This window comes from Ammospiza nelsoni, chromosome 10 (genome assembly GCF_027579445.1).
Source record: "Ammospiza nelsoni isolate bAmmNel1 chromosome 10, bAmmNel1.pri, whole genome shotgun sequence".
NCBI classification, from domain to species: domain Eukaryota; kingdom Metazoa; phylum Chordata; class Aves; order Passeriformes; family Passerellidae; genus Ammospiza; species Ammospiza nelsoni.
This window is the reverse complement of record NC_080642.1, coordinates 23,177,421-23,204,176: the sequence shown is the minus strand read 5'-3', so window position 1 is coordinate 23,204,176 and position 26,756 is coordinate 23,177,421. Positions and strand designations below refer to the sequence as shown.

The following is a 26,756-nucleotide window of genomic DNA, read 5'->3' as shown; positions in this document are numbered from 1 at the left end:
TCCTAAAAAGTTTAACAAAATTCACAAGGTAGTACCTTACAGTTCCTGCTTGCTGTTGACCAAAAGTTTCAAAAAGGATTTAAAGAAAAAGGAGCCTGGAGGGGATCACACAGCAGAAAGGAAAGACACCCTTCCAAAAGAGAGACTTCCCAACTGGTTGGACTTCAAACAATTCACAATAGCTGCTGCAGACAGGGGTCTCCAAGGCAGAGGAGCCCTGAGGGCTCACAGGTGTGACAAACAGACACTGTTTGTCTGTCCATACAGGAATCAGCACTCCCTGACACACGGACAGGGCCACAGGTGAAAACCTGGCCGAGAGCTACCTGGCTGCAGACAGCACTGAAAAACAAGGTTTGCTACAAGATGTGACTAATGGGACTAAAATTAGATCAGCTAACATGGTGGGAAGCACCTCTGAGGGACACTTCCCTTAATTTATCTGCTCAGAAGAGCTGGACTGGAAAAGGGAACTACCAAATTGTTTCACAATACTTAAACAAGAACTCCCAATTTTCCTCTAATGCAATTACTGTGCAATGCTACCAAGAGAAACTGGAACACTACATAAAAAGTTTTCATCTCTACAAGTATACCCAAGGAATGATCAAACATTGTACCTGAAATGACTGAAAAAACCCCATTCTGCAGGACAGTAATTCTCCTAAAGGGCTGACACCAAGCTTGGGTGGAACAACTTGTATTTTAGCTGATACCTATACTCCTAACACTGTGCAATTTTACTTATTCCAGCTATGTCAGTATCCTTAGGGTTATGTGGAAAAACAAAACAAAAACCCCCAACCCCTGAAATTATTAACTGGTGCACCAGCTTAACATAATTTTATTTAATTAGGGATTACAAAAATTACTTAAATAGGAGTACAACAGTACAATATCATCACTTTCTCTATCACTAAGAGGCTTCAATCAAACAAGAGCTCTTAAATCAAATGATGAAATGGTCAAGAAATCAAAATTCCCTCCCTCACCCTGCTGCCCTCACTGCTTGCGATGCAGCCCATAAACTGTAATGCAACCTGTACATTCCCCAGAAATTACAAAAATAAAAGGCATGCAGTGACAATTTTGGAATCAGACCAACCATCCATTAGAAACAGAAGTAAATGAGGGGATTTCACAGAATTCAGATGTACTGAAATCTATTAAAATAACTCTTTGCTACTAAGTCAAAGAAGATTTAAATAAACAATGTGAGAGACACTGTAACTTATGGATTTTCAAACTATCCCTTTTAGCTCCTAAAATAGAGATTTTCATTTTCCCTTCACAGTCATTTTGAAATTAGTTTAGCTTGGTTATCTAATTTAGGGACTTGCTCAAAGTCTGGATTTTCTGAGTTTTGGTCTAAATCTCAGAGGCATCAATCCACAGCACTGAAAGTCAGAGTACCATAATGAATACAAGACAAGGGTTAGAAACTTCTGTTGTGCTTACTAACATTTTTCAATGCTTGCTAGTAATTCTGAAAGTTAAAAACAGCCTATTTCAAGAGAAAAGTTTTTTTATTTCTGGCCAACAATCATTCTCATTGTTCACTAAAGCTACTTCCGAAACACAGATTTGACATTTCTTCCTAGATTTGATAGTGTTAAATCCTCAACCTGCATCAACACAAGGAATGACTGCCAGTGCTAAAGGGAGAGCAGAACTATTCAGACTCCAACAACTCTGAGACCCTACCCAGTACAATTCCTAAGGGAGGCAAAAAGCCTTGCATGCTCAGCCTCAAAGCAAAAATCTAATTAATCTTCGTTGGATGTAAACTATAAATCCAGCTCCAAATGCCTATAAACATTTTTTTTTATTTTTACATATCTACACACAGACATAAGTTCCCAAGCAAGAAGGAAAACTCACTAAACAGAGTTTATTTCTCTTTGTGACAGAAAAAAATTATCTATAAACAGGCAGGAAGTAATAACTACAGCACAAATTAAGAAGCTGGGGACTTGAAGTTTGTTTGGTTTTTCCTGGTTAAAAGAGGAAGAAAACTGGCAGCAATTCTGTCAGGGAATTTAAAACTTAAATACATTCATAAGTTTGTGAGCATGCACAAATGCCCTGAAGTTTTTGTGACTTTTTGGGAAAATATTCCATCACCCTGTAATGAAGAGGCTCTTTTGGATGTAATGATGTCAAACCCATCACCATAACAGGAGTTAAGGGTAACAGCAGTCAGAGAGCACGGCTATGCCAGGACTCTGCCCAAAATGCTCCATGAATGGAGGCAGTTCCTCAGAGAAAAACTGTTTACTCCAGCTCCACCCTATTACAGAGGCAGCAGAGTTTAGATATTGCTCAATGTCAATTACAGACATAAAACAGAACTATGTTAGTCAATTCTGATGAGTCAATCTCCTGCTTTTCTTAGAGATTACAAATCTAAATAATCACCTCCAGAACAGCACTTGTTTAGCCAACATATTCTGCTCTCAAGAAGCTGTCTTTGCTGTCAATCATTACCTCTGTGGTGCATGGAAAAAGACTATTTACCCTGGTTACTGCAGCTTGTGTTTGCTTTCAGACATATTTTAAGACAAGCTGAACTTCTCAGGTTCATCTTTGAACCCTGAAATCCAACAGCCAACACTTGATTTAAGGTTTTCCAATTCTCTGGATTATTGAAACCTTCACTCATTCCACTGATAAACTATACTAGACTATAAAATATAAATTTCCATAGGAACTTTTCCTTTTTTAAAGGTGGAAAGGAGGCAACAAGGCAGAGGGCAGCAAAAACAGGTCTCTTGGACAAGACTCAGGCAGCAGAATTTGATCCCAAATCTTCATTTCTCCTGAGGTAACACATAACCCAGGTACCTATAACATGGTCACAGCCTGAGTGTTCATCCTCTTCTGGATGAGATTCCAAGGCTAACAACCAATATCAACAGCTGGGTCTCCAACTGCCCTTTCAGAAAATCACAAACCTCTAGGGCAGGTGCTTTGGAGTACTTAAAATATATCCAGATATCTATGTTTAGGCAACTTTATGGGTGTCACTGGAAAAAAAGGTTTAAGTGTGTGTTCCTCAAGTGCTCTAGCAGACAACATGCACAACAAACGTCACACACCCCAAGAGAGGAAGAAAATCTCTGTGCTTAAGCATCATTCCCTGGAAAAAGGGGGGAAAGCATCATGCTGCTGAAGAACACTGTGAAATGTACTGTCATGAGTGTCTGTGACCCAAAGAAAAACCCTCAAGGACCTGGAACCTCCTGTCTTCAGTTGCAGTGTATTTGGTGTATTCACTAAACAAGTACATTCAAAGGATGTTATGTGCAGTGAGCTGAAAAAACCTGGAAACAACCACAGAAGGATTTTGTACCAAATCAGCATAAGCAAAGCAAGGTTTGGGATATTTGCTGATTTTTCAGAGACTGACTTTGCTTTCTTAACATTTTTCTAATATAGTACCAAGCATACAAAAAGTCTTTATCAGGAACCATGCCTCAAGTGACCTCCTCCAAGGTTATCTCTTTAAATTCTCCTGAGAAGTTTCTCCATCACTACCAAACTCCAGTCAGAAGAAACTTGGGACTTGAAGAGCAGGTGTGACAGGTTAGAAGAGCCAGGCATTCATAAACCATGTGGGAGAGACTTCTCAGGCATCCCTGTGTTACACTCAGTGCATGTCTGCATCCCTAAGGCCTCTTTTACAACAAAACCCCCCACATTTTCTTGGCTAAAATTTTGTGCCTCTGTGAACAGACTTTACTTGTGCTTATTCTTTGTCTGTACAATAAAGTCATAATGTTATGTGGCTGTTAATATAGTGGGTAATTTTATAAATTATAGCAGTACATAAAAAAAATTAAAATGAGATCATCTGCCAGAGCAGTAACTTCACATGTAACAGCCAAAAATAAAATAAAATGACCAATAACTTTTACATCATTTTTATAAGTGTAGCAAAACCTCCTGAAACTGCTTAGGCAGGGGAAGATCTCAGAGCTCCAGTGCAGCAGGATGCTCTGAAGGGGTGTGATCAGCACACACATCCACCACTCCATACAGGGTGTCACTCAGAACTCTGTGTCTACAGACTTTTTCTCACAGCAAGCTCCTCAGCAGATGAGCTGAGAAGCTGCTGCGGCTCTGAATGAATATTTGGAAAAATAAATCCATCCATGAGGAGCTTCCCAGATGCACCTGGCCAGGAAAGTAAAGAGAAAATGACAGAAAGTTGCACAGTCAAAGCAACACTGGTGCAAGAGCCAGCTGGGGTGTGAGAGGGACCTTCCCCAACTCTGTGCAGCTGCCTCTCCTCACTCCAAAATCAGTAAATAAAACAATGAAAACTTCTCAGAAAGGTGTTTCTTCAGATGTCAAGCTGTTTGTCTGGGCAGCTTTAGCAGCCAGAAAAAGATCACACATTCACATTGCACATTTCTGGAAATGCTTCTCCATTTTTTCATTCTGTGTTTTAACACAGATAAACTTCAAAGGAGATAAGGCATTTCACACATGAGTGACTGAACATAAGTACTGTTCTCACAGTCACATACATTCAGCTCCCTGAAAAGCTGACAAATTAATTCTCTTTAATTTATAGCCAAGTTCTATCTTAGCTATTTTTAAGTCTCGTGTTTCAAATCTTGCAGGGTTTGCAGTTAAAACAATTTGTTACATTCTCTTAGTAAGAAAAAACAATTTGTTATCAATAAAGACTGACTAAAAAAATACACAACAGGGCAAGGATCAAAAGCAGCACAGAGTAATTTTTCACTGATGCAGCCATTTCCCACACTTGGCAGTATACCTGAATTTTTAAAATATCCAATGTTTTAAATATCTATGTAGTAACTCCTAAATATCTTCATCCAAAGATGTTTGTGAACTTAGAAAAACATCTTACACTAATACTACAGTCCTCTACTAATTATAACTTGCCAGTTTTTGAACTGTCTTGCTATATTTAACTTTCTGGTGAAGAATTTTCTGAGTGTTTGAAGGGGAGGGAAGGATTACAGAGGAAATGCATCTTTAGAAAGAACTTGGAATTTAACTACAAGTAGCAGAATTTCAATAAACAGAAAGATTAGCTACAATATTCAGTAATATCCCCCAGAATTTTCTGCCCTTGTGGATAGGCTTAATATTTGCTTCTTTTTAGCAAATTTGAGGACAACAGTCAGGAACTTTTTGTAGTGTATTTTGATTATATCAAGCATAGCTAGAATGCTCAGACCAAGGGAGTTAGAAAGCAAATTGCAGTTGTTTATTTAAACCTAAGCCATTTACTTCCTAAATTAACACTGTCTGAAAAGAGGAGGCCACAAGGCTGTTGAGGAACAACCACAGTTATTCCTGTAAACACACAGAATTTTGGCTGCTTCCAGTTTGGATCAATCCTGAATTCAAGCCTTTATGAGGAGTATTTAAACAGGGGCAAATGAATGTGTTATTTTATCACAAGGTGCAATAAGGAAAGCACATAACTCTGCTCAGGCTAAAGAAAGCCCAAACTCACATGACACCAGTGGAAGCCTTAGGTACTCCTGATCATGCATTTAACAGCCCAGCTCAAGTCCTTTAAAATAATTCAAGACAGCCTCATCTTCTAATTTAACCTTTGTGTTTGCACTTGGGGGTGGGGAGGGATTTCAGCATAAAGTTTCACCTTCTCACTGCAGACATTCAGCTTCCCTTTGGCTCACACCTCTGCACCTCGTGGTGCCAAAAGCATGGTATGGACAGAAAACACGGCCAGAGAGAGAATTAAACATAGAAAATATCAACTGTACAGTGCAGAAATGGAAATATTGGAAAAATATTCAACTCACATTTTTGCTTGGCACATTATTTACATAAATAGCTGCAGGGTGTTGTGGAACTATTAATTTTGAAGGAGCAGATGAGTCAAATCTTATTTTTGATAGGTAACTGCAAGATGCCTCCAATTAGACTAAGATAATCATACTTTAATAGCTGCTCTTGTAATTAAACCATATTACACAGTGTCACAAGTACAGAAAAGCAGGGCCAGAAGGGAATTCAAAAGGCCACCAGGCTTCTTCCTGCCCCCTGCTTCAAAGCAGCACCAGCTAGTACAGCTTTCTGAAACTCCACCAAAAAAATCATTATTTTAGCAAGTTTCTAAAGCCTCTAAAGCACATACAGAGATTATCAGCTTTCAGAAATATTTAACACCAAAAAAAAAAAAAAACCCAAAAAAAACGGGCTGCAAATAATAATGTAAAAAAAAATCTACAAACACTGAACAAAGAAATTATTCAGAAGGGAAGACATTGGCAAGTAATTCTCATATTCACCAAAATGCCATAAAAAAACCTTGGGAAGTGCAGCACATACAGGGCAAGAGTCAAGTCTCATTTAACTATCAGCCATTAATTAATAAGAGCTACATGACAGAATGCAAAATAGACACCATTCCCTCCTGAATAAGCCAATCAAGTAATTCCAAGAGGTGCAGTTTTAATATTATCACACCCCACTGGGAATATACATTTGTCTGGGCTTGATAATACCCAAAGAGTGTAATTATCTCTCAAAGACATACTGTCACAAAGTATTACTCAACTGCTGCTTTTATTGGTAAACACATGTATTTTTACAAATATAAATTCTGTTTTACACAGCTGTGCACTCAATGCACACAGAACACATCAAAATTTCACAACTTTGTATCAACATAAAGAAGAGAATGTCATTAAACTTAAGAGAAAAAGAAAAATCAATGCTGTCAGCATTCAGAAAAACTCAGCAGCATGGTTCTTATGTACAAACTCACATTCTAACACTGTCCTGCTTGTTCCCAACACCACCAGGCACAACCTCTCCTGTCCCAAGGTGCCTCTGCCCGACCAAGGAAAGCCTCAACAACAGCAATGTTACACTACTGATGAGATCCACATCAAATATAAATAAATTGAAGCCAAAAGCATCCTAGCTGGCTGACCCAATAGTTTCCCACACCACATGAAAACCATGAAGCTAAAACTGTGAAATACAATATTCTTACAGCAGGCAGAAACCTATCAGATCACCTTAGCTGCCAATTTCTACAGGACAACTGAAAAAAACAAAAAAATCAAAAAAAAAAACCAACTAACTCCTGAGCCCAGAATGGGTACCATGCTTATCCTACTTCACAAAATATTGTGTGGCCTTTTTTTCCTTCTGCAGTTAAAGGCATGTGCCACATCAACAGGTATTAAGTAATAGCTATTAACAAAAGGTACACAGTGTTTTAAATAGTAAAGATCTATTATTTAAAAGCTGTGATACCAAGGTGCAAGCTCAGGATGTTAAATTTCCTCAGCCTGCACGAGCTCTAGGTGTTAAAAAGGAAGGCACACTTCCTGATAAACCACACCGCTAAGGATCTTAAATTAAGAGTTTTTGACAGGTAAGTTTTAAAAATAACCCACGCGCAGACAAAACTTTACAACATTTCGATGTTAATCAAATTTCATTTCTGATCTACACTGAAACTGTTCTTCCACGCATTATTTGCCTCACTGAAACTGAAGAGCCTAGGTCATGTAATTTAATCTTTGACTCATCATGCAAATTAAATCACACCATTCCCACAAGACAGCATATAGGTTTTAAATAAATCCTGGGCACCTACATGATCCCTCACCAGAAATTAAAATTTAAACAAATTTTTATATTACCAAAACCGGATACATCCTAGTTTCAGTACCGGTAGCATACCAGGGATTTACAGGGAAAATAACAACGGCAAAACTTTCCTTATGGCACGGAGCAGCGATGAGGCCGCGCTGGGTGTCCGTGGGTCAGTCCGCAGGAGAGCGGGCTGCGAGCAGCACTCCCGCACAGCCACGGCCGCGGCGGCCTAGCGGGGCCACCCCAGCAACAACAATTGTAGGAAGAGGCCTCGGGGCCGGACCCCGAGAGGCCGCGCAAGGCAGTGCCGGCCCCGCACCTCCGGCCGCCCCCAGCGTGTTCCCGGGGCCGAACAAAGAGCGGTGGTCGCGGGCAGCGCCCCCGGCCCGCCGCCGCTGGCACGGGACAGCCGCTGCCCCTCCGCCCAGCTCGGGAGCGGCGCGGGCGCTGCGGTTCGCTCCGGGCCGGGCCGTGCGCGGCTTTACGTTGATCGTTCCCCGGCTCGACGTTGGAGCGGCTCGGGGACCGGGGCGCTGCCGCACGGGAAGCGCAGCCCCGGCCGTGCCCTTTCGCTCCGCGCGGCACCCCCGGAGCAGCGGCTGCTGTCCCCGGAGCTGCCCTCCGCCCAGGCCGGCGGGACTCGGCCGGTCCCTCCCAGCGCCCAGCGGACAAACGGGCCCGGAGCGCGGCGGGCACCGGCCGGGCCGCGCTACCCGCGGCCCGCAGGGCACGGCCCGGCCCCGCGCCGGACAATGCCCACGGCCCTCGCCCCCCGCAGCCCCGGCCGTCCCAGTACCTGTGCGTCCGGCGGGCCCCGCCCGCCCGCTGGCGGCTCTCGGCTCCGGCGCTGCGGCTGCGGCAGAGGCGGCGCGGCCCCGGCTCGCCCGGCCCGTCCCCCCCGCCCCGCGCTCACGGCGTCGCACCGGCCCGGCCCTCCCGCCCGCGCTTCCGCCCGCGCCGCAGCGCCACAGCGCCCCCTGCCGCCGCGGAGGACCCAGGGGGAAATAGCCGCGCCTCTCGCTATTTCCTCGTTTTATTGTTCACGGCGCTTTTCCTTATTATTGGAGTCACAGAGCCACCAGGGCTGGAAGAGACCTTTCAGATCACCCGGTTCAACCATGGTACATGTCACTGTACCCCTGAGCCACTAAACCACATCACCCAGCACCAGATGTAGGTGCCTGTTGAGCACCTCCAGGGTGGGGACTCCACCACCTCCCTGTCAACGTGTTCTAATGCCTGACCCCCTGAACAGGGAAAAATATCTTTTAATATTTAATTTGATTCTCGTGCTTCAGCTTAAAGTCATTTCCTCTGGTCCTCCCAGTGCAGACATGGCAGAAGAGACCGGCCCCATGTCACTACAGCCTCCTGCCAGGGGGTTGTACAGAGCAAGGAGGTCCCTCCTGAGCCCCTGGAGACTGAACAGCCCCGGCTCCCTCAGCCACTCCTCATCACACAAGGGTTCTAAACCGTGGTGCCCTTCTCTGGACATGCTCGCACCTAAATGTCCTTTTTAAAGTGAGGGACTCAAAACAGCATGCAGAACTCGAGGTGCAACCTATTCCTTTATTCTTTATTAATGGTTAACGGTCTTTGTAATTACTATTTAAATTTTATTTATTGGTATTTATTCATTTTTTATTTGCATTTACTGTTTTTTTCACCATTTTTACCGCCCTCTGCCCTGTCCTTTTGCAGACCCTTTACACCCTCTGTAGTGTCACAAAACTTCTTTTCCATGCCGTGACCCTCAGGGCCTCAGGGTGGGGCTGGAACTCGTGCCTTGGACGTGCTCTGATTGTCCTGATGCATCAGGTGCTGCTGATTTACAGCCTGCAGGTTTTCTGCACTCCCCAGCATGGCATGGAAGGCCTCCAGATGGTTTCCTGTCCCTGTGTGTAATACTCATCTATTACTGGCACTGTGACAAATGCAAATTAGCCTGCATGGAGAAAAGCCCACACCTCTCCCAGCACAGATCAAGTTGATATTGCCCATTATAATACATTTAAAGCAGAAGATACATTTTTAATGGAACAAGTCATGAATTTCTTACAAACCTTGCCCCAGGAGGTCTGATGCAGCACCGGCATGCAGCCATGAGGGACCTGCTTCCCAAAATGTCCATAACAGCTTCTATCTTCAGCTTCTTCTTGATTACCTGGCTGCACATCCCTCTGCTGCACTTCTGCTGGGGAGGTTTGGGTTGGGCGCCACACATCACAGTTCCCTGGCTGCTGAACCTCTGATGCAGGTGAGCACAGCTGCCTCTGGCCTCTTGGGGGGTCTCCACCAGCTCTGTGCTACAGCTCAGACATGGAAAATGCATCTGAGAACACCTGCCGCCACCCCAGCATCCGACAGCAGGGGAGCAGAGGGGCTGGCACTGGGCAGTGGGACAGGGTGGGTCACAGGACACTTCTCTGGACAGGTACCAGGGACTCCAGGTCCAGCCTGGCACCAAGCTGGAGCCATGAGGGGCTGCCCCAGCCAATCCTGCCATGCTCAGCAACCCAGGGAACAGGACATGGGGGTAAAAACAAGTGTGCATGCATAGCATTTATTTATATCTAACATTTATTTATATCTACCTCCTAATGTTTATTGTATTTATTTATTATATTTATTCCTAATTTTATTACATTTATCCCTACTATTTATTATATTTACCTCCTAATATTATTTATATCTACCTCAAATATTTACTTGCTGTTGCAGGAAGATGGAAGAGATGCAGCAGCACTAGACCTGAAGCAGGAGGGGTTGTGGTGCCTGTGTGAGGTGATGGGACCTCAACTCACAACGTGTGGTCAGCAAAATTTTGGCAGTTCATATATCCCACTTGTGAGCTGGGAATGGTTGATCTCAAAACCAACATGGAAAGGGTGTGAAAAATTGTGAGCCCATACTTAGGCTAAAACCATTGGAGTTTAAACATAATAATCAGAGTACTGAGGAGAGAGGAGGAGGAGTTAAAGGCAAGCACTGTTAAAGGGATTCAATATCAGCTCCTGGAGGATAGACACTACTGCTCTACAAATGACCATTGGAAAAGAGAGCAGGCCAGAAATGGGTTCAGTGCAATCACCAGCCCTGCACACTGCAGAGAAATCCCTGAGCAGAGAGAGCATGATTTTCCTAAGCTCTTAGAAGCAGGGATTAAATACAGCATGTGAGAGGGCTCTTGGCACACTAATGATTTGCTAATTCACAGCCATGACTGAGAGAGCCATTGTGAATTAATTAATCCTTGCAAATTAGGAAGTGAGTAAAGATTTAAAAAATCCAAGTTACTTCACTGGGGAAAAGAAAAGGTATTTAGAAGGACAAGCATGCAGGTGCTTTGCTTAGGAAGGACAGAGCTGAATGGCATCCTTGGCCTTTGTGCAGCGGGTGGGAGGCTCAAGGAACCCTACACCTCAGCTCTAGCTCCTCCCATCACCATCCTAGACTGAAAAATAGCAAAACTAGGTTAAAACAATATGTCAGCCTGTGAAATTACCCCTCCTTCAAGCAGCTCCATATGGCTGCCCTGTTGTCTCCCTTCAGCCCTTATCTCATGCAGAGCAGCCATTCCCTCATGGGGTGCCATGGCAGCTCTGTGAGGTTGGCCACCCCAGCTCTCCACAAGGCCCAGTAGCCATCTCCTGCTCTATCTTCTCTTTTCCATGACCTTTCCCCACGTGGCTTCCCCTCCTGTCCCCACTGTTCTGCTGGCAGCAGGCCCCGAGTGCCCCCCATGTCCTGCAAAGGCCCTGGGTGCCCCTCACGTCCCACACAGGCCCTGGGTGCCCCTCACGTCCCACACAGGCCCCGAGTGCCCCTCACGTCCCACACAGGCCCTGGGTGCCCCTCATGTCCCACACAGGCCCCGAGTGCCCCTCATGTCCCACACAGGCCCTGGGTGTCCCTCATGTCCCACACAGGCCCCGAGTGCCCCTCATGTCCCACACAGGCCCTGGGTGTCCCTCATGTCCCACACAGGCCCTGAGTGCCCCTCATGTCCCACACAGGCCCTGGGCGCCCCTCACATCCCATACAGGCTTCAAGTGCCCCTCATGTCCCACACAGCCCCCAAGTGCCCCTCATGTCCCCTGCAGGCTCTGGGTGCCCCTCATGTCCCCTGCAGGCCCCAGGTGCCCCCAAGTGCCCCTCATGTCCCCTGCAGGCTCTGGGTGCCCCTCATGTCCCCTGCAGGCCCCAAATGCCCCTCACGTCCCACACAGGCCCTGGGTGCTCCTCACATTCCACACAGGCTTCAAGTGCCCCTCATGTCCCCTGCAGACCCCAAGTGCCCCTCATGTCACACACAGGCCCCGAGTGCCCCTCACATCCCACGCAGGCCCCAGGTGCCCCTCGTGTCCCTCACGGCGTGCCCCCAGCCCTTGCTGCCAGCCATGCACTTTGGGGTGTCACTGTCCACAGTTTTACTGACAGAGTCACAGCTGGAGCTGTGTCACACAGGTGTCACAGGTGTCCAGCTGTGCTGGGAGCAGGGCTGGGAGCCCTGAGGTAACTCCTGTGCTGTGGGTGTGTCACCCACGCCATGGGATGGAGGGGCTCTGGACCTCCATGGCCTCCTGACACAGATCATCTCAAAATACACACTGGGGCCTCTTGCCAGCTGTCTGGAGGGGCACACGAGGAGGGGAGAGCAGAACCAACCCCCAGGTGATGTTTAACTGGGCATGGAGTGCTGTGATTCCCAGAGCACAGCCCGTGTTCCTGGCTCCTGACAAGGTGCTTCAGGGAGGAAATATTAGAAGTAGGGACAACTGCAGTTATGCTGAATTTCTTCTGTTTAAAGTTCGGCAGAAGAAGAATCCTGAGTCTTTCCATGGACTTTAAACCAAGCTGCAGTGGCTGAATTTAATCACCAGCTTTCACAAGTGCCCATGACAGTTCCTGAAACTGCATTTCACCCATTACTGCCTGGAGACATTCACTGCAGACTCCTAAAGCTTTCCTCAAAGAAACGTCTGTGGGTATTGTTTTACTTTTCAGTTCATTCAATTAATAAATAATGAGCAGACACTCACCCCCAAAATCCTATTTATGGCAGAAAACACAATTAAATGTAATTGTCTTTCATATCAGTTAAGAGGTTCTTTCCTCGTGGACATTCCAAGATTTATCTTTAATTCAAGGTTCCATTTCAGAATTAGAACACATTTTAAAAACATTATAACAAACCACAAGAACTAAGGGTTAGCATGTAAACATTGTCAGAAAAAAACCCCAAACAATTACGTGAACAATCATAGAAAAAAAAATCTGTTGCAAATCCCTTTACCTGGAGAGCAAGTCATTTTAATAAACTTTTTATTACTGTGGAACAATTGAAAGTTATCTGTAAAGCACAGCATCCATTCCAGGGAGGATCTACTACTAAAGCCACAACCAGGTTTCCATCAGCATTGTAAACATGAAAGGAAGTAAAAGAAGTCACCCCAAGAAACAGCACTAGTGAAAAATGTACTTCCTGAGCTAGAAACAGCACTAGTGTAAAATGTATTTCCTGAGCTAAAACCAAAACACCATACACAAAAAAACAGTGAAATACAGCCATTAATTCAATAGAACTGGAAGCAAATACAGTAAGAATCCCAAATCAAGCAGAAAGATAAAAGGGTGTGAACACTGCTGAAAATTACTGTTGGGTTATTCTTTTTAGATGCTCTCCCTCTTCTTTTACATTTTAAAGAAATTACAAGGTGACTAACTTGGTTCATATTTAAGCAGTGCCTGTTAAACTCTGAAGCACACAGCCTCTGGATAACACTGCTGTGCACTTGCTTACCCCTTTACCCCCTCAAAGGGCTTTGCAGAAATGAATTAATTAACTCTTACAGCAGAAACCTGTGAGGGGCATGGGCTTAGTGCTGCCCTTCAGCTGGATTCAGGTTCAGCTGGCACAGGAGCCCTGGCCACATCACTTGACAACACCAGCAAATACACACACACAACCTGTCCTGAGACTCTCTAAAGTTTTTCTGCAGCTCTCCTCCTGCTCCTGATGGGACCCCTGGCTCCCAGGGAGGAGAGAGCTCCAGAGCTCTGCTGTCCCAACCTTCCAAGGCAGGCACTGCTTTGGAAAAGGACTACAAAATTGTATCATCTGAAAATTGTCTGTGTGCAGGTGTGAGAGGGCATCACTGTCTGCACATGTGTGTACAGACACACCTGGAATGGGGAGAGGGGGTGAAACATCATCTTTGAAACACAACAAGAAAGGTGAAACATCATCTTTGAAATACAACAAGAGGAGGTGAAACATCATCTTTGAAACACAACAAGACACCCAGCTGATCACAGGTATTCTTCTGGAAAACCCCTTACGGAACTCATGTGTCTCGTGGCCTCTTTTGCTTTTTGACAGAGCAAACCCAGGGCACAGCTCCTAATGTTAAAAATCAACAAGCAAGAAAAAAAGGGTTGTGGCAGTAGGGGTTTTATTATTATTTGAATTAATGGCCTCATTATGGAGAAGACAAAACAAGCGCAAACTCTGCTTTTCTTCTTCCCAGACCAGCCCATGCAGCAGCACCCACCTTCTCACAGCTCCTGCTTGCCCTTCATCTTGTCAGGGCCATGGTTCTCCTACCCCAAGGTGACTGTGCCCCAAGAACTGGCAGGACTTCCTACACCTTTTGGTTCCTCCACAAGTATGAGAAATGCTCATCCCTGTAATAAAGGAGTGTCTCCTAGAGACACCTGAAGAGAGGTGGGAAAAGTAAAGAAATTGAACCGGAGAGTTGGTTTAAAGCAGACAGCGTTCATAAACAAAACCAAAATAGTATAAAACCTTTTGCTTTAATTGGTAAAAAAGTAGTTACAAACATAGAGATGAAAAAAGAAATCTTAGATAACATCACGAGGCTTTATACACCATGCAAGATGGACTTGGCTCACACAGAGCAGAGCCCTGCAGCTCATGCCTTCCCCTCCTCCCATTCTCCACTGTCCCAGCAGCAGCCAGGCTGTGCCAAGGCAGGACCACAAAGTGCCAAACACCCAGGTGAGCATTTCCCACTTCCTGGGGTGCTGCAAGCCCAGCCCTGCAGCAACAGCAGTGGGCAGCAGGTTGGGAATTCTGCTATAAGGGCAGTGCCCCCCTGGCAGCCCCAGAGCTGGGCCCAGGACAGCACACAGGTCACCCTGCTGCAGAGCACAGCCTGGGGCTGCCCCATTCCTGCTGACAAGGTGTCCTGTGCCAGGCCTCAGGATGTGGTGACAGCACACGTAAGCACACGGACTATAAAAAGCAGGCGTTGGCGTGTGGCCAGGCTGGCACAAAAGCCACATTTACTCACAGAAGAGATATTTTTCTCACAAAGATGAATCTTAACCCACATCCCTCTGCAGCCTCAAGAACTGAGAAGCTAAGAGGAAACAGGCAGTGTGGGAAGTGCAGAGGCTGCAGTGTGGGGTGTGCAGGGTGCTGAGCCCAGGGGGAGTCAGGCATCCATGCTGCTGTCAAAGTCAAAGCTTACTGAATAAACCAAGCACTTGGTTTATTCCATTACAGATTGTTATCAGGTGACATCTGGTAACATCTCACACACAGAGTGAGAACACCCAGCACTGCTCTCCTGAATGAAATAACACACCCAGAGTGTGAGAACACCCAGCACCGCTCTCCTGAATGATATAACACAACCAGAGTGTGAGAACACCCAGCACTGCTCTCCTGAATGATATACATCAAGGCATGCTGCAAAAAGAAAGTTCAAGTGCTCTCCTTGAATGGTCCCTCAAAGGCCCCTGTGCTCTCCTCATGAAGCTTGGCTCTTTTCCTTTCTACCACCTCTGCAGCCTGGTCCTGGTCTGTGTGAGCCAAGTCCATCCTGCATGGTGTATAAAACCTTGTGATGTACTCTAAGATTTTTTTTTATCTCTATGTTTTTAACTAATTTTTTACCAATTAAAGCAAAAGGTTTTCTACTATTTTGTTTTTGTTATTAATTGTTTGCTTTCTAAAACCAACTCTCCGGTTCAATTTCTTCACTTTTCCCCCCTCTTCAGGTGTCTCTAGGAGACACTCCTTTATTACAGGGATGAGCATTTCTCATTGCTGTGGAGGAACAAAAAGGTATAGGAAGTCCTGCTAGTTCTTAGTCACCTTGGAGTAGGAGAACCATGGCCCTGAGAAGATATGAAGAGCAAGCAGGAGCTGTGAGAAGGTGGGTGCTGCTGCATGGGCTGGTCTGGGAAGAAGAAAAGCAGAGTTTGCACTTGTTTTGTCTTCTCTGTGTAAAATTCAGCACAGGCAAGGGGCTAACCCTTACAGCCTGCCACCACCCACACAGCTTATCAGATTTTCTGCTTCCTATAAGGTGCTTTTGGCCCAGCAGCTGTGTCTCAAACACTCTGGCTGAGAAGCAGCAGATAAGATTTCCTGTGGGGCCTGGAGCGCTGCTAACCTGCCAGGCAGGAGACAGCTTGAGCAATGGCAAGAGCATCAGCTGATCCTTAACACCAAGGCTGCATGGGGGTGTGTGAAAGAAAAGCTGAGAATTACTCAGCTGGTACCAGCCTTGTAATTATTTCCTGTCCCAGGAGTTCACTCCCAAAGATGGCAGAGCCAGCTGGTACCCAGGAGGCTGAGCTGGGGCCAGAGGGGTTTGGAGCACTTGGTAAAGGAGATGGATTTAGAGATGGATTTAGAGATGTCAACAGAACTTCCAGATGTTCAGTGCTCCTTTGGAACTGGGCTTTCTCTGTGATGCAAATACTTCATGTGGCACTGTCCAATGCCATGTATGACTCTCTCTCCTCAGCTATAGCAGGAGGAGCAGGTGAGCTCCCTGCCCACACCACGGTGAACTCACAGGCTTTGATAGGCCACCACATCTCACCACACCAACCTCATCTGCCAGATGCCCTGTGCCTCTTCCCCAGCCACCACACAATGCTCACCTAGCCACCAACCCCATCACCTGCCAGCCCTGTGCCAGAAACCATGACCTGGCACACACAGTGTCACTGCATCCCCAAGGATCCCAACACAGAGGTGTCAGGAGCAGCCTTCCCAGCACAGCCATGGCTTCCCTCTGCCAGCTCTGACAGTGATCTTGGGCCCACCTTCCATCGAGGGTGGTGTCTGATCATGGGGACTGTGCCCTCAACACAGCAAATGCTCTTCCTCACATCCCCAGAACAGATAAATCATCATTTGCTTTTCTGACCAACCAATGCTCTTCCCTGTATCTGCTCATTGGGACTGTGCCCTCAACACAGCAAATGCCCTTCCCCACATCCCAAGAAATCATCCTTTGCTTTTCTGACCAACCAACGCTTTTCTCCACATCTGCTCATTGAGACTGTGCTCTCCCAATGCTCTTCCCCATATCCCAAGAACAGATAAATCATCCTTTGCTTTTCTGACTAAGCCATTTCCAGCACCATCCTGTCCTGGACGGGCTGCAGGACACATGTTCCTCCTGCAAACAGGGCTGAGATGGGCCATGGCAGGTCCACCATGCTGAACTGAGGCCAGTCAGGAGAGGCAGCCCTGGTGCCCCTGGGCCGTGCAGCAGTGAGTAATCTCCAGCTGGGTGCCTGAGTGCCGGGAGCCAGCCCGCCTGCCCCGGCACCACCTGCACCCCAGTCACTGCACTGGCACGTCCTGCTGCTCCTCACATTCCTCCCGACCGAATACCTCAGCAGCACAACAGCCCTGGTGAAGCAGGGCTTCAGCACGGCCTGCCTGGGGGTTGTGGCTACTGGGAAACATCCAGGTTTAAACATTTTAAAGGAGAGCTTTACTCCTTTTAAAACCTCAGCTGGACAAAACCCTCTTTATTGAGAGTGAGTAAAGCCCTTGTAAAGCAGCCTCTCCTTGGGGAGTGTTTGTTCAGGGCAGGGCAGGGCTGGAGCTTGGGCTGAGGGAGGGGGCACAGGGTGCAGAGGATGCCCCGTGGTCACACATCAGGGCCAACCCACAGCCTGGGCTGGCAGCAGCCACTGTCCCCTGTCGTAGACATCTTTACATGAAAATTCCTTTCCTTAGGATTTTTCCTCCTGAGAAGCTGAAAGGCCTCAGGAACAAAATGTAAACAATGGTTATCTGCTGCTGTGGAATGCAACAGGTGCATCTGTGATTGGTCTCATGTTGGTTTGTTTGTAATTAATGGCCAATCACAGTCAGCTGGCTCAGATTTTCTGTCCAAGACAGAAGCTTTGTTATCATTCTTTTGGATTCTATTCTTAGCTTAGCTAGCCTTCTGATGAAACCTTTTCTTCTATTCTCATAGCATAGTTTTAATGTAATATATATCATAAAATAATAAATCAAGCCTTCTGAAACATGGAGTCAGATCCTTGTCTCTTCCCTCATCCTCAGACCCCTGTGAACATGGTCACAGTCCCCACCTCACCCTGCTCGCTGCCAGCCCTGCACTTTGCTCCTTGCTGCCCAGAGCACACAGCAGATGGTGAAAGTAGAGCTGAAGTAGAGTAGAAACCAGGCCCAGCAAACCCACAGACACCTGGGAGGGATGGACTGGAGGACCCTGGAGCAGAACCCCTTTTCCTGCCTCTGAGAGCCTCCCTGGCACTGCTGGGGCCAGACACCCCCAGCCCCACACCCAGCCAGCAGACACACAGACAAACCCAGCCTGGATGATCTCCAGCCTGGAAAAAAGAGGGATCAAACAGTCCTTCTGTGACCCCCCACTGCAGACTGAGCAGTGCTCAGGAACCTGCCCAGCTCTCCTCCCACACACAGCAAACCCATCCCTGCCAGAGGCTGAGCTGCCTTAACGAGGCCATTCATCAACCAGCCAGGGCCGAGGCTGGGCTTGGCTGGGCTTGCCTCAGTACAGCACAAGCCTCCTTGTGAGCCCTGTCAGGGTCTGAGTTGGTGCCCACAGCTGCAAGAGGCAGGGGCACCAGCCTGGGCTGTGCAGCACCCTTCCTGCAGCATGGAGCTCCTCACCCAGCTGAAATGCAGAAAGGCCTCTGCTGGCAGGAGGAACACAGCCTAGCAGGGCTTTGGGCTCCTTGTCCCCATCCTTGGCCTCCAAAGAAGCAGCTCAGCTCAGCTCACCTGGCTGTGCCCTCTGGCCCTGAGCAGGGGAGAGGAAGAGCTGTCCTGGCACATGGGCAGGAGCAGCTCTGCCCTGCCCACAACCCAGAGAAAATGGACTGGGGCGGAGATGGAGCAGGCTGAAAATTGCAGGAATTAGAGGAACAATCACAGAGCTCCTCAGCCTTAAGATCAAACTGGAATTAATTACTCTCTTATGTGAATTCTCTTGGCTCGGCTTCTCTTTCTCTGGGCTTCTCACTTGTTTCCTACAAAGTGCTTCAACAGAAATATTACCAGCTTTCATGGAAAAAAAACTTATTTGAAATTATTTTATCAGCCAGAAAGAAGGAGAATGAAAAGTTCTCTCAAAAATTTTGCTTTCATTAAAATAAACTTTTTTTTTCCCAATCAAAGTCAGTTTTACAAGGATATTTCAACTAGATGTAATCAATAGGATTGGAGGCTTATTGTTATTATTAACAACAATTTATTATTATTTTATTATTATTTATTATTATTATTGTTGTTGTTGTTGTTATATTGGTAGAAGCTGTTAAAATAAACTTTTTTTCCTTATCAAAGTCAGTTTTACAAAGGTGTTTCAGCTAGATGTAATCAATAGGATTGGAGGCTTATTATTATTAACAAGACACTATTATTATTATTATTATTATTATTATTATTATTATTATTATTATTATTATTATATTGGTAGAAGCTGCTTCTTAAAAGCTTAATCGAAGATGACCCTGCTGTACTATTATTATTATTATTTATATTATTACTATTATTTTATTGGGAGAAGCTCTTTTTTAAAAGCTTAATCGAAGATGACCCTGCTGTACTATTATTATTATTATTTATATTATTACTATTATTTTATTGGGAGAAGCTCTTTTTTAAAAGCCTAATCGAAGATGTCCCTGCTGTCCCACAGTCCCTCCTCTGGTGCTGCCTTGTCCCGAGCGTGGGACAGCCCTGGCCAGCCCAGAGGTGCCTGCCCTGCATCCCGAGGGTTCCATCCATCCCAGAGGTGCCTGCCCTCCATCCCGAGGGTTCCATCCATCCCAGAGGTGCCTGCCCTCCATCCCGAGGGTTCCATCCATCCCAGAGGTGCCTGCCCTGCATCCCGAGGGTTCCATCCATCCCAGAGGTGCCTGCCCTGCATCCCGAGGGTTCCATCCATCCCAGAGGTGCCTGCTCTCCCTGCTCTCCATCCCGAGGGTTCCATCCAGCCCAGGGGTGCCTGCTCTCTATCCAGAGAGGTCCATCTAGCCCTCCATCCCTGTCTGCTGTGTGGGACAGCCGGGCTGCAGAGCACCTCAGCAATGATGGATCCCTGCCCACAGCTCCGTGCTGGATGCCCCGAGGGAGCACAGAGGGCAAGGAAGGGACGCTGCTCTTGCAGCCCGGTCAAATTCTCTCGTCCCGTGGCCACCGGCTGCCCCCGCGCCCTCGCTGGGGGCTGCTGCCCATTTCTCTGCTGGTGATTAGATTGTTCACGGCTCCGGGGTTTGTTTGAATGGGCGCCTTTGTTCGGCGGCGCTTTCCCACGTCCCCCGCCCGGCCGGCAGTCGCGTGTCCCGAGGCTCAGCGCGGCCCCGGCCGCCGCTCCCCGAGCAAAGCCCCGCTCCGAGCGGGACATCTGCGCCCGGGGGAACCTGCCAACATCTGCCACACTTTCCCCCTTTTCAACAGCCTTTCTTTCCCTCTTAAATACTGCAGGAACAGATGTTAAAAGTTGTTCTCTTTCTCCGCAGTGTGAAGTGTAGACAAATAGAAAAAAAAAAGGAGAAAACTCTAAGCAGCGCTCACCCCTCTCTCTTTCCTTTTTTTTTTTTTTTTTTTTTTTTTTTTCTTTTTGGAAAGCCCAGGAAAAAAGAGAGGCTTTGTTTACAAAGGAGAATCCCCTTTTCAGTGAAACCTGGCAGTGGCACCGCCAAAGGAAGGCGGGAATTCGCAGAAAGCTCCCGAAATGCTCATTAGCATGGGGCTGTTGGGTGCCTGCAATCCCCGGCACAGATGTCAGCCTTGCCCAAAGCCAGGGCAGCTCTCCCGCCCGCACCCCCGCCTCCCAAATAAAGGCTTTTGCCGTGACTGAGAGGTGTAAAATAACTGTTTACAGCCAAAGCTGCTCTGCTTTTGCACCGCGCCGCTGTCTTACAAATGAACCTTGAAATGAGCGCACTCGCAGCAGATGCAAGGGGCAAGGCAAGGGGCTGCGGTGCCAGGCTGGGCTGGGCACCGGCTGGCACCCGGGGCCACCCTGCTGCCCGTGCCCGGTGTCCCCTGGCCACCAACTCACCTGGGCTCCCAGGGAACAACCCCGGAGCTGGGGCAGCTCGCAGGACACTGAGGGCCACCCCACTGCCCATGGCCTGTCCTGCCAGCCCCGTGTCCCCTGGCCACCAACTCGCCTGGGAGGGAGAGGAACAGCTCAGGGAGCAGCCCCGGAGCTGGAGCAGCTCGCAGCACAAAGGGGGCAGGAGGGAGGGCGAGGCAGGGCCAAGGGAGGGAGAGAGGCTGAGGAAGGAGGTGCTGCCATCACAGACACTGAGAGAGCTGTCCTGGTGGCACTGTCCTGGCCAGCCTCCGGGCCAGCAACACGGGGCACATGCTGCACCCTGCAGGCTTGGGACACACTTTTCAGAGCTTTGGGTGATTGTGGATTTGCTGACACCCCTGTTGTGCTCAGCTGGGTCAGATCGCCTCACCTCCTCCCTGCTGCCCTCTGCACAAGGTGGAGGGAGATGGGCAGGCACCGCCAGGCTGGGCACAAAACAGAGTGAGCTCTGTGCCCCCAGCCCAGCCCTGCCTGCTCCAGGCTGAGCTGCTGCAATCATGTGGCCTCAGCTACACCTTTTACAAATAGCAGCAACAATCCATTTCCCTGGGATGGAAAAAGCTTGGAAAACCAAAGGAGTCTTCACAGGTGAGGAGCCTGGGCTGGCTGATGTGGGGCCTCCTGCATGGGGTGGTAGGATCTCCTTTGCTGTCTCTGAAGACAACACCCCAGAGATAAGAATCCCACCCCTTTACCTGGCACAAAGGATAAGTTAACCTTCCCCTCCCAACCCTCCTCTCCCAGCACAACCACCACCCCAGCTCGTCCCAGGCCATTCCAAAGTAGGGCACTTATAAAACCAAGGAACTGCACCTCAGCTCTGCATGTGACTGCCAAACAGCCTCTGCCTGCCAGCTCCCATGGCTGGGGACGTGTTTTGGTGCTGAGGCCAGGCAGCAGGGCGTGCAGAAGTGCTGCAGGTATGTTTGCATTGACACTCTCACACCCACACGGTGCTTGAGCAAGGAGCAGCGTGATGTCCTCGCTGCTGTCACTGGGGAATGTCCCCACCCAGGGCTGGAGGGACACAGGGCTCTGCAGCCATGCACCATCTACCTCACAGACATGTTTCTGTAAAACCCTTGTGGAGTGCTCTGTTCCTGTGGCTGTACTAAACACCTGGGTACTTCCAGCCAAAGTAAACCTATGTGTAGCCTGCATTGTAGAATGCTGCTCTTATTTTTTATTCATTTGAATAAAATATTTCTTTTTCCCAGGAGCTGGGAAATCCCCCCAGTGCATTGGGAGGGCCTGCAGTGCTTCTGAACCGCTGCAGCTGCTTCCTCTCCACTTCAATAAGGTGACACATTCGACACCAATCCACAGGGCTTCACCTGTGGGACCCAACAGGACACTGCCAAACCCTGCTCATCAGCAGAGCAGCTTCAGAAAGTTTCAGAAAGCAAATGCAACGTCATGAAAACGCCTTCATACGCTCCCCCAAGCCAGGCAGAAGTGAGGAAGTATAAAAGTGTGTTCTCACCCCACACCAAGCCTCCTCAAAAGGCCCCTCATGCCCTGGCCTAGCATTCCAGAGCAGCAAACAGACAAAGCCACCCAAGCCTCGCAGCATGGGGGGAAAAACCCAAAGAAGTAAACCTTCCACAGGACTAACTCAACTCTAGGTTTGTTAGTACCTTCAATACCCTGTACATTTAATATTAAATTCTGCAGAGCAGCCAAAAATTAGAAGAGTTACATATTACCTACATCCACCCAGGTGCAACAGATAATTCAGGTTCCCAGGAGGTAAATAAAGTTCCCATGTTTTCCCTAGAGGATTTCTGTGATGGAAACAACCTTCCTTCGGGTGTCTGCTGTCAACAGTTTTTAATCGCTCATCATTTCCTTGTAACAATAATCCCTGGGAGCAGCAACTCCCAGCTGAAGTACTCTATTCTTAAATTAAGAGCCTGTTACAATGATGTGAAACAACTGGGGTCAGCTTAGCAGGTAAAAAACAGGCATGGCTTCAAGGAGATAGAGGAGAAAACGATGAGTGGAAGGCATTTTCCCAGGTGTAATTCAAGCGCTTCCCGGCCATTGTGTGCCTCCCTGGGAATCTGTGCGAATTGAACGAGGAGCCGTGCAAGCTGCTCCGAGCGCGCCCATTTTCCTGCCCTTCTTGCCGAACAAAGGATCCCTCCAAAGCCCAGCGTCGGAGGCCGGACATCTGTCGCCGTTTGGGGGGGCCGCCGTGGTCATTGAAAAGAAGCAGTGACCTGTCAGCTTTGATTGATGGCCACAAACCTCCGGGCTCGACCCCTCGTGTGGGAAAAGAAGTCCCGCCAAGGAAAGTTGCCTTTCAGATGCTAATTTGGGGTTATAAATACAGCCAAGGAGCAGCGGAGCAGCAAAGAGCCCAGCTGGAAGGGGAGCGAGCCACTGCCCCAGCGCCTCCTTCCCTTCCCATCCCATCCCATCCCATTCCATCCCATCCCGTCCTGCCAAGCTCCCTGCCCCAGGATGACAGCCACGGCCACCACGGGCACGCACAAGGTGGCCAGCACCAAGGAGGAGAGGAAGGTGAGTGTCCCTGAGCTGGGCACGTCAATGAGGGGTGCCAGCCACTCAGGAAGCGCTTTAGATTTAGAGCGATGCTTTAGCTTTTACTGATAACAGCTTTTGCTGTCACAAACGCTTTTTCTCCTCTTGGAAAGATGGTTTTTTCTCTGATTTTAACTCGTGGGTGTTTTTCTGCTTCCTTTCTATGCCTCCTCTCTGTTTTTGAGTTTCTGTGTTCGGAACAATTGGAAGTGGGAGAAGGGAGAGGTGATGCCACCTCAGGGATGGGCACAGGCTCCATGCACACCTTGTCCCTGCTGAGCAGCGTCACCCTGCTCTGGCTTCACACAGGGAAGGGATCTCTGGCCTTGCTGGACTGCAGCAGGGAGAGGAAATGAAAATATCAACTGAGATCTTTCCTGCTCCTTTTCTTTGCCAGTTAAGGAAACCCCTCATTGAGCGGAAGCGAAGGGAAAGGATTAATAACTGCTTGGACCAGCTGAAGGAGACTGTCGTGGGTGCATTTCACCTGGATGTAAGTGCTCATTTTATGCTGCTTTTTGTCCTTCTGCTGGTGGGAAACTGGGTTGTGGGGGGAGGAAGGGAAATGGATAATCTTTAGAGAAACTGGGCAGGGTGCAAACTCTTCTCTGCCTTTAAGTGCTGCCTCCTTTCTCCTTTCAGCAGTCTAAACTGGAAAAAGCAGACATCCTGGAAATGACAGTGAAGCACCTCCAGAACATCCAGAGCAGCAAGATGCTGGGTGAGTGCTGGGTCCCTCACCCTGTGCCAGGGGGTGTGATGCCCTGGCAGCCTGGCACAAGCCCCTTTCAGACCGCCCAGGCCCAGCCTGCCGGGCTTTGCCTTTCTCCACTAGATGGGGAGATGGGGCCGGGCGCTGCTGAACCCACGGGAGGCGTTTTCCCCTTCCTGAGCCGATTTCCGCTTTTTGGTGCGGTTTTGCCTCAGCACCGGGCAGCAGGGCAGAGGGCTCACCTTTTCCCCGCACACAAAGCATCTCTAAAGCCAGAGGTGCTCGGGCAGGTCTCCAGGTGACCCTGCCTCACTCACCCTGCAGGGCACAGGGCTCAGGGCTCACCATTTCCCCGCACACAAAGCATCTCTAAAGCCAGAGATGCTTCAGACACCACCAGGTGACCCTGCCCCGCTCACCCTTTGTGTCTGTCCCGCACAGCCGACTCCAAGGTGGGGCTGGAGGCGCAGCAGAGGTACAGCACCGGCTACATCCAGTGCATGCACGAGGTGCACAACCTGCTGCTCACCTGCGAGTGGATGGACAGGAGCCTGGGGGCGCGGCTGCTGAACCACCTGCTCAAATCGCTGCCCCGCTCGGGGGATGAGCCCGCCAAGGCAGCGCTCCGCTCCGGCAGCCCGGCTCTGCAGCCTCTCCCGACACAGAAAAATGCCCCGAGCCCCAAGGGCCGAGGCACAAACCCGGCGGAGAACAAGCAGGCTGCCAAAAATCCCCTCCAGCTGCCCTCGCTGCTGCTCTGCAACCAGGCTGATGCTGCGCCTCCTCCCAGACAGGTTCTGCAGCCAAATTTTTCCCATTTCAACCCCAGAATGGGGTCATTAGATATGTGGAGACCGTGGTAAAGTGTGCTTTCCATTTTTGTCCTAACCTTAGACACTCTTTACGTATGTATCTTATAGATATGTTGCTTTAAAACACTTGTGGAGCAAATCTGTTCCTGTAGGTGTACTAAAGACCTGGGTACTTCAAACCGAAGTAAACCTATGTGTAGCCTGCATTGTAGAAGGCTGCTATTATTTCTTATTTATTTAATACATCTAAATTATTGTCTAGAATCCTCTCGTGCTCTTTAGTGTATAATAATGATATAGTTTTCTTGTCTTACATTCTAAAATAATTAACTTTGTATTAATAAAACTCAAGGCAATAAGCAACAAACCTCTCTGGAATCAAGTTTACCTTCAGATCTCACATAAGCCATTGAGATCCCTTTGTTGGATAAAAGGGTAAGCAACTGGTGTCTTCTGCTTTGTATTTTTAATATCATCCCTGTGCCATGTAGGATATTCCAGTGTTGAGTCCTGTAAAAATGCTGCAATTATTAGGAGGAAAAAACAAAAAAAAAGAGAAAAAGGGAGAGACTTGGTCTGGACTTTTTAGAAATGCTCTGTGGGTTGCTCACTCAGGCTTTGCTGTTCCCAGCCTGCTCTAGAGCTTGTGAGTACATGTGTGTATATATATTTACATATGTTATATATATATGTTACATATCGTTATATTTAGGGATTTTTTTTGTTTCCATAACTAAAAGTTCTAAATAAACCTTTTGAAGATAACGACTGACATTTCTCCCAGCCTTGTCCTGTGTGCTCTGAATAAAGAGTGTTTGAGGAGCATCTGCTTCGATTTGCTTCTTTCACAAACAGTTTTTCCTGGATGCAGTTGGAGGGGCTGGACTGGGGGCTGCCCCCAACACTTTGTAGGAAAGCATCATTCACCACACACACAGACAGCCCTGCCTGCATCACAGGGACACTTTAGAAGTTATGAAGGAAATAAGGAATTGGGTTTATCAGGCTGGATCGATGCTTCAGCTTTTACTGATAACTGAGTCACAAAGATCATCTAGAGAGCAGAAGGTGAAATTCCCTGCAAACTGGACAGAGAAGACTGGGACAAATCTACTCACTTTTTGGCAACATTTGGTGCCCGTTTTTCATCTCAGAGGCAGTTAGAAGCTGCTCACAGCAGAAATAAAGGAGCAGGGAGCTCCTAAACAAACACGGAGCATACTAATGAACGGCCCCGCAGTTCAGGGGCTCATTATGCAGGAGATGTATTGGATGAGGTGCTGCAGGAGTGAAACCGACACCTCCGGGTTTAGCATCTTTTCCTGGGAAGCTTTCCCTTTTATCCAGCCATTAGGAGCAGTGGTATGAGGGTGGCAGCAGAAACAACTGGCCCACTTCCCTGGCTGGAGGGAGGTAAGGCAGGTCAGACATCAGGTGAAGACAGAATTGCACAGATCCAGAACTGCACAAATATCAACCTCAGCTTCCACCCTCTGCCTGAAAATGAAGATTCCCCCTTTCCTGATGGGGTGATCACTAATGTGAAAAATACACATCATCATCATCATCCTCATCCTGATCCACTGCAAAGTCCAGGGGAGAGTGGGAGGTGGGGCCAGCCCAAGCACACAGAATACTCATGGCTAGAGAAAGCAACCAGGCAAAGAAAACTGCAGAATCCTGGCA

At 47.9% G+C, this 26,756-nt stretch overlaps 2 protein-coding genes across 2 annotated transcripts in view; one reads left to right on the top strand and one right to left on the bottom strand.

Annotated features, from left to right (window-relative positions):
- CAB39 (calcium binding protein 39) overlaps window positions 1-8,536 on the bottom strand; it is a 43,191-nt gene extending 34,655 nt beyond the window's left edge. The window contains exon 1 of the mRNA XM_059478989.1: window positions 8,417-8,536. The gene's annotated coding sequence lies outside the window, so the exon portion shown is untranslated. The remainder of the gene's footprint in view (window positions 1-8,416) is intronic.
- Window positions 8,537-23,308: 14,772 nt separating this feature from the next.
- Window positions 23,309-25,437, top strand: LOC132077763 (transcription cofactor HES-6-like). The gene is given in 5 exon segments (XM_059479639.1): window positions 23,309-23,421; window positions 23,423-23,525; window positions 23,944-24,039; window positions 24,189-24,267; window positions 24,700-25,437. Coding segments are annotated over 5 exon segments (813 nt in total). The 3' UTR covers window positions 25,122-25,437.
- Window positions 25,438-26,756: the final 1,319 nt, after the last annotated feature.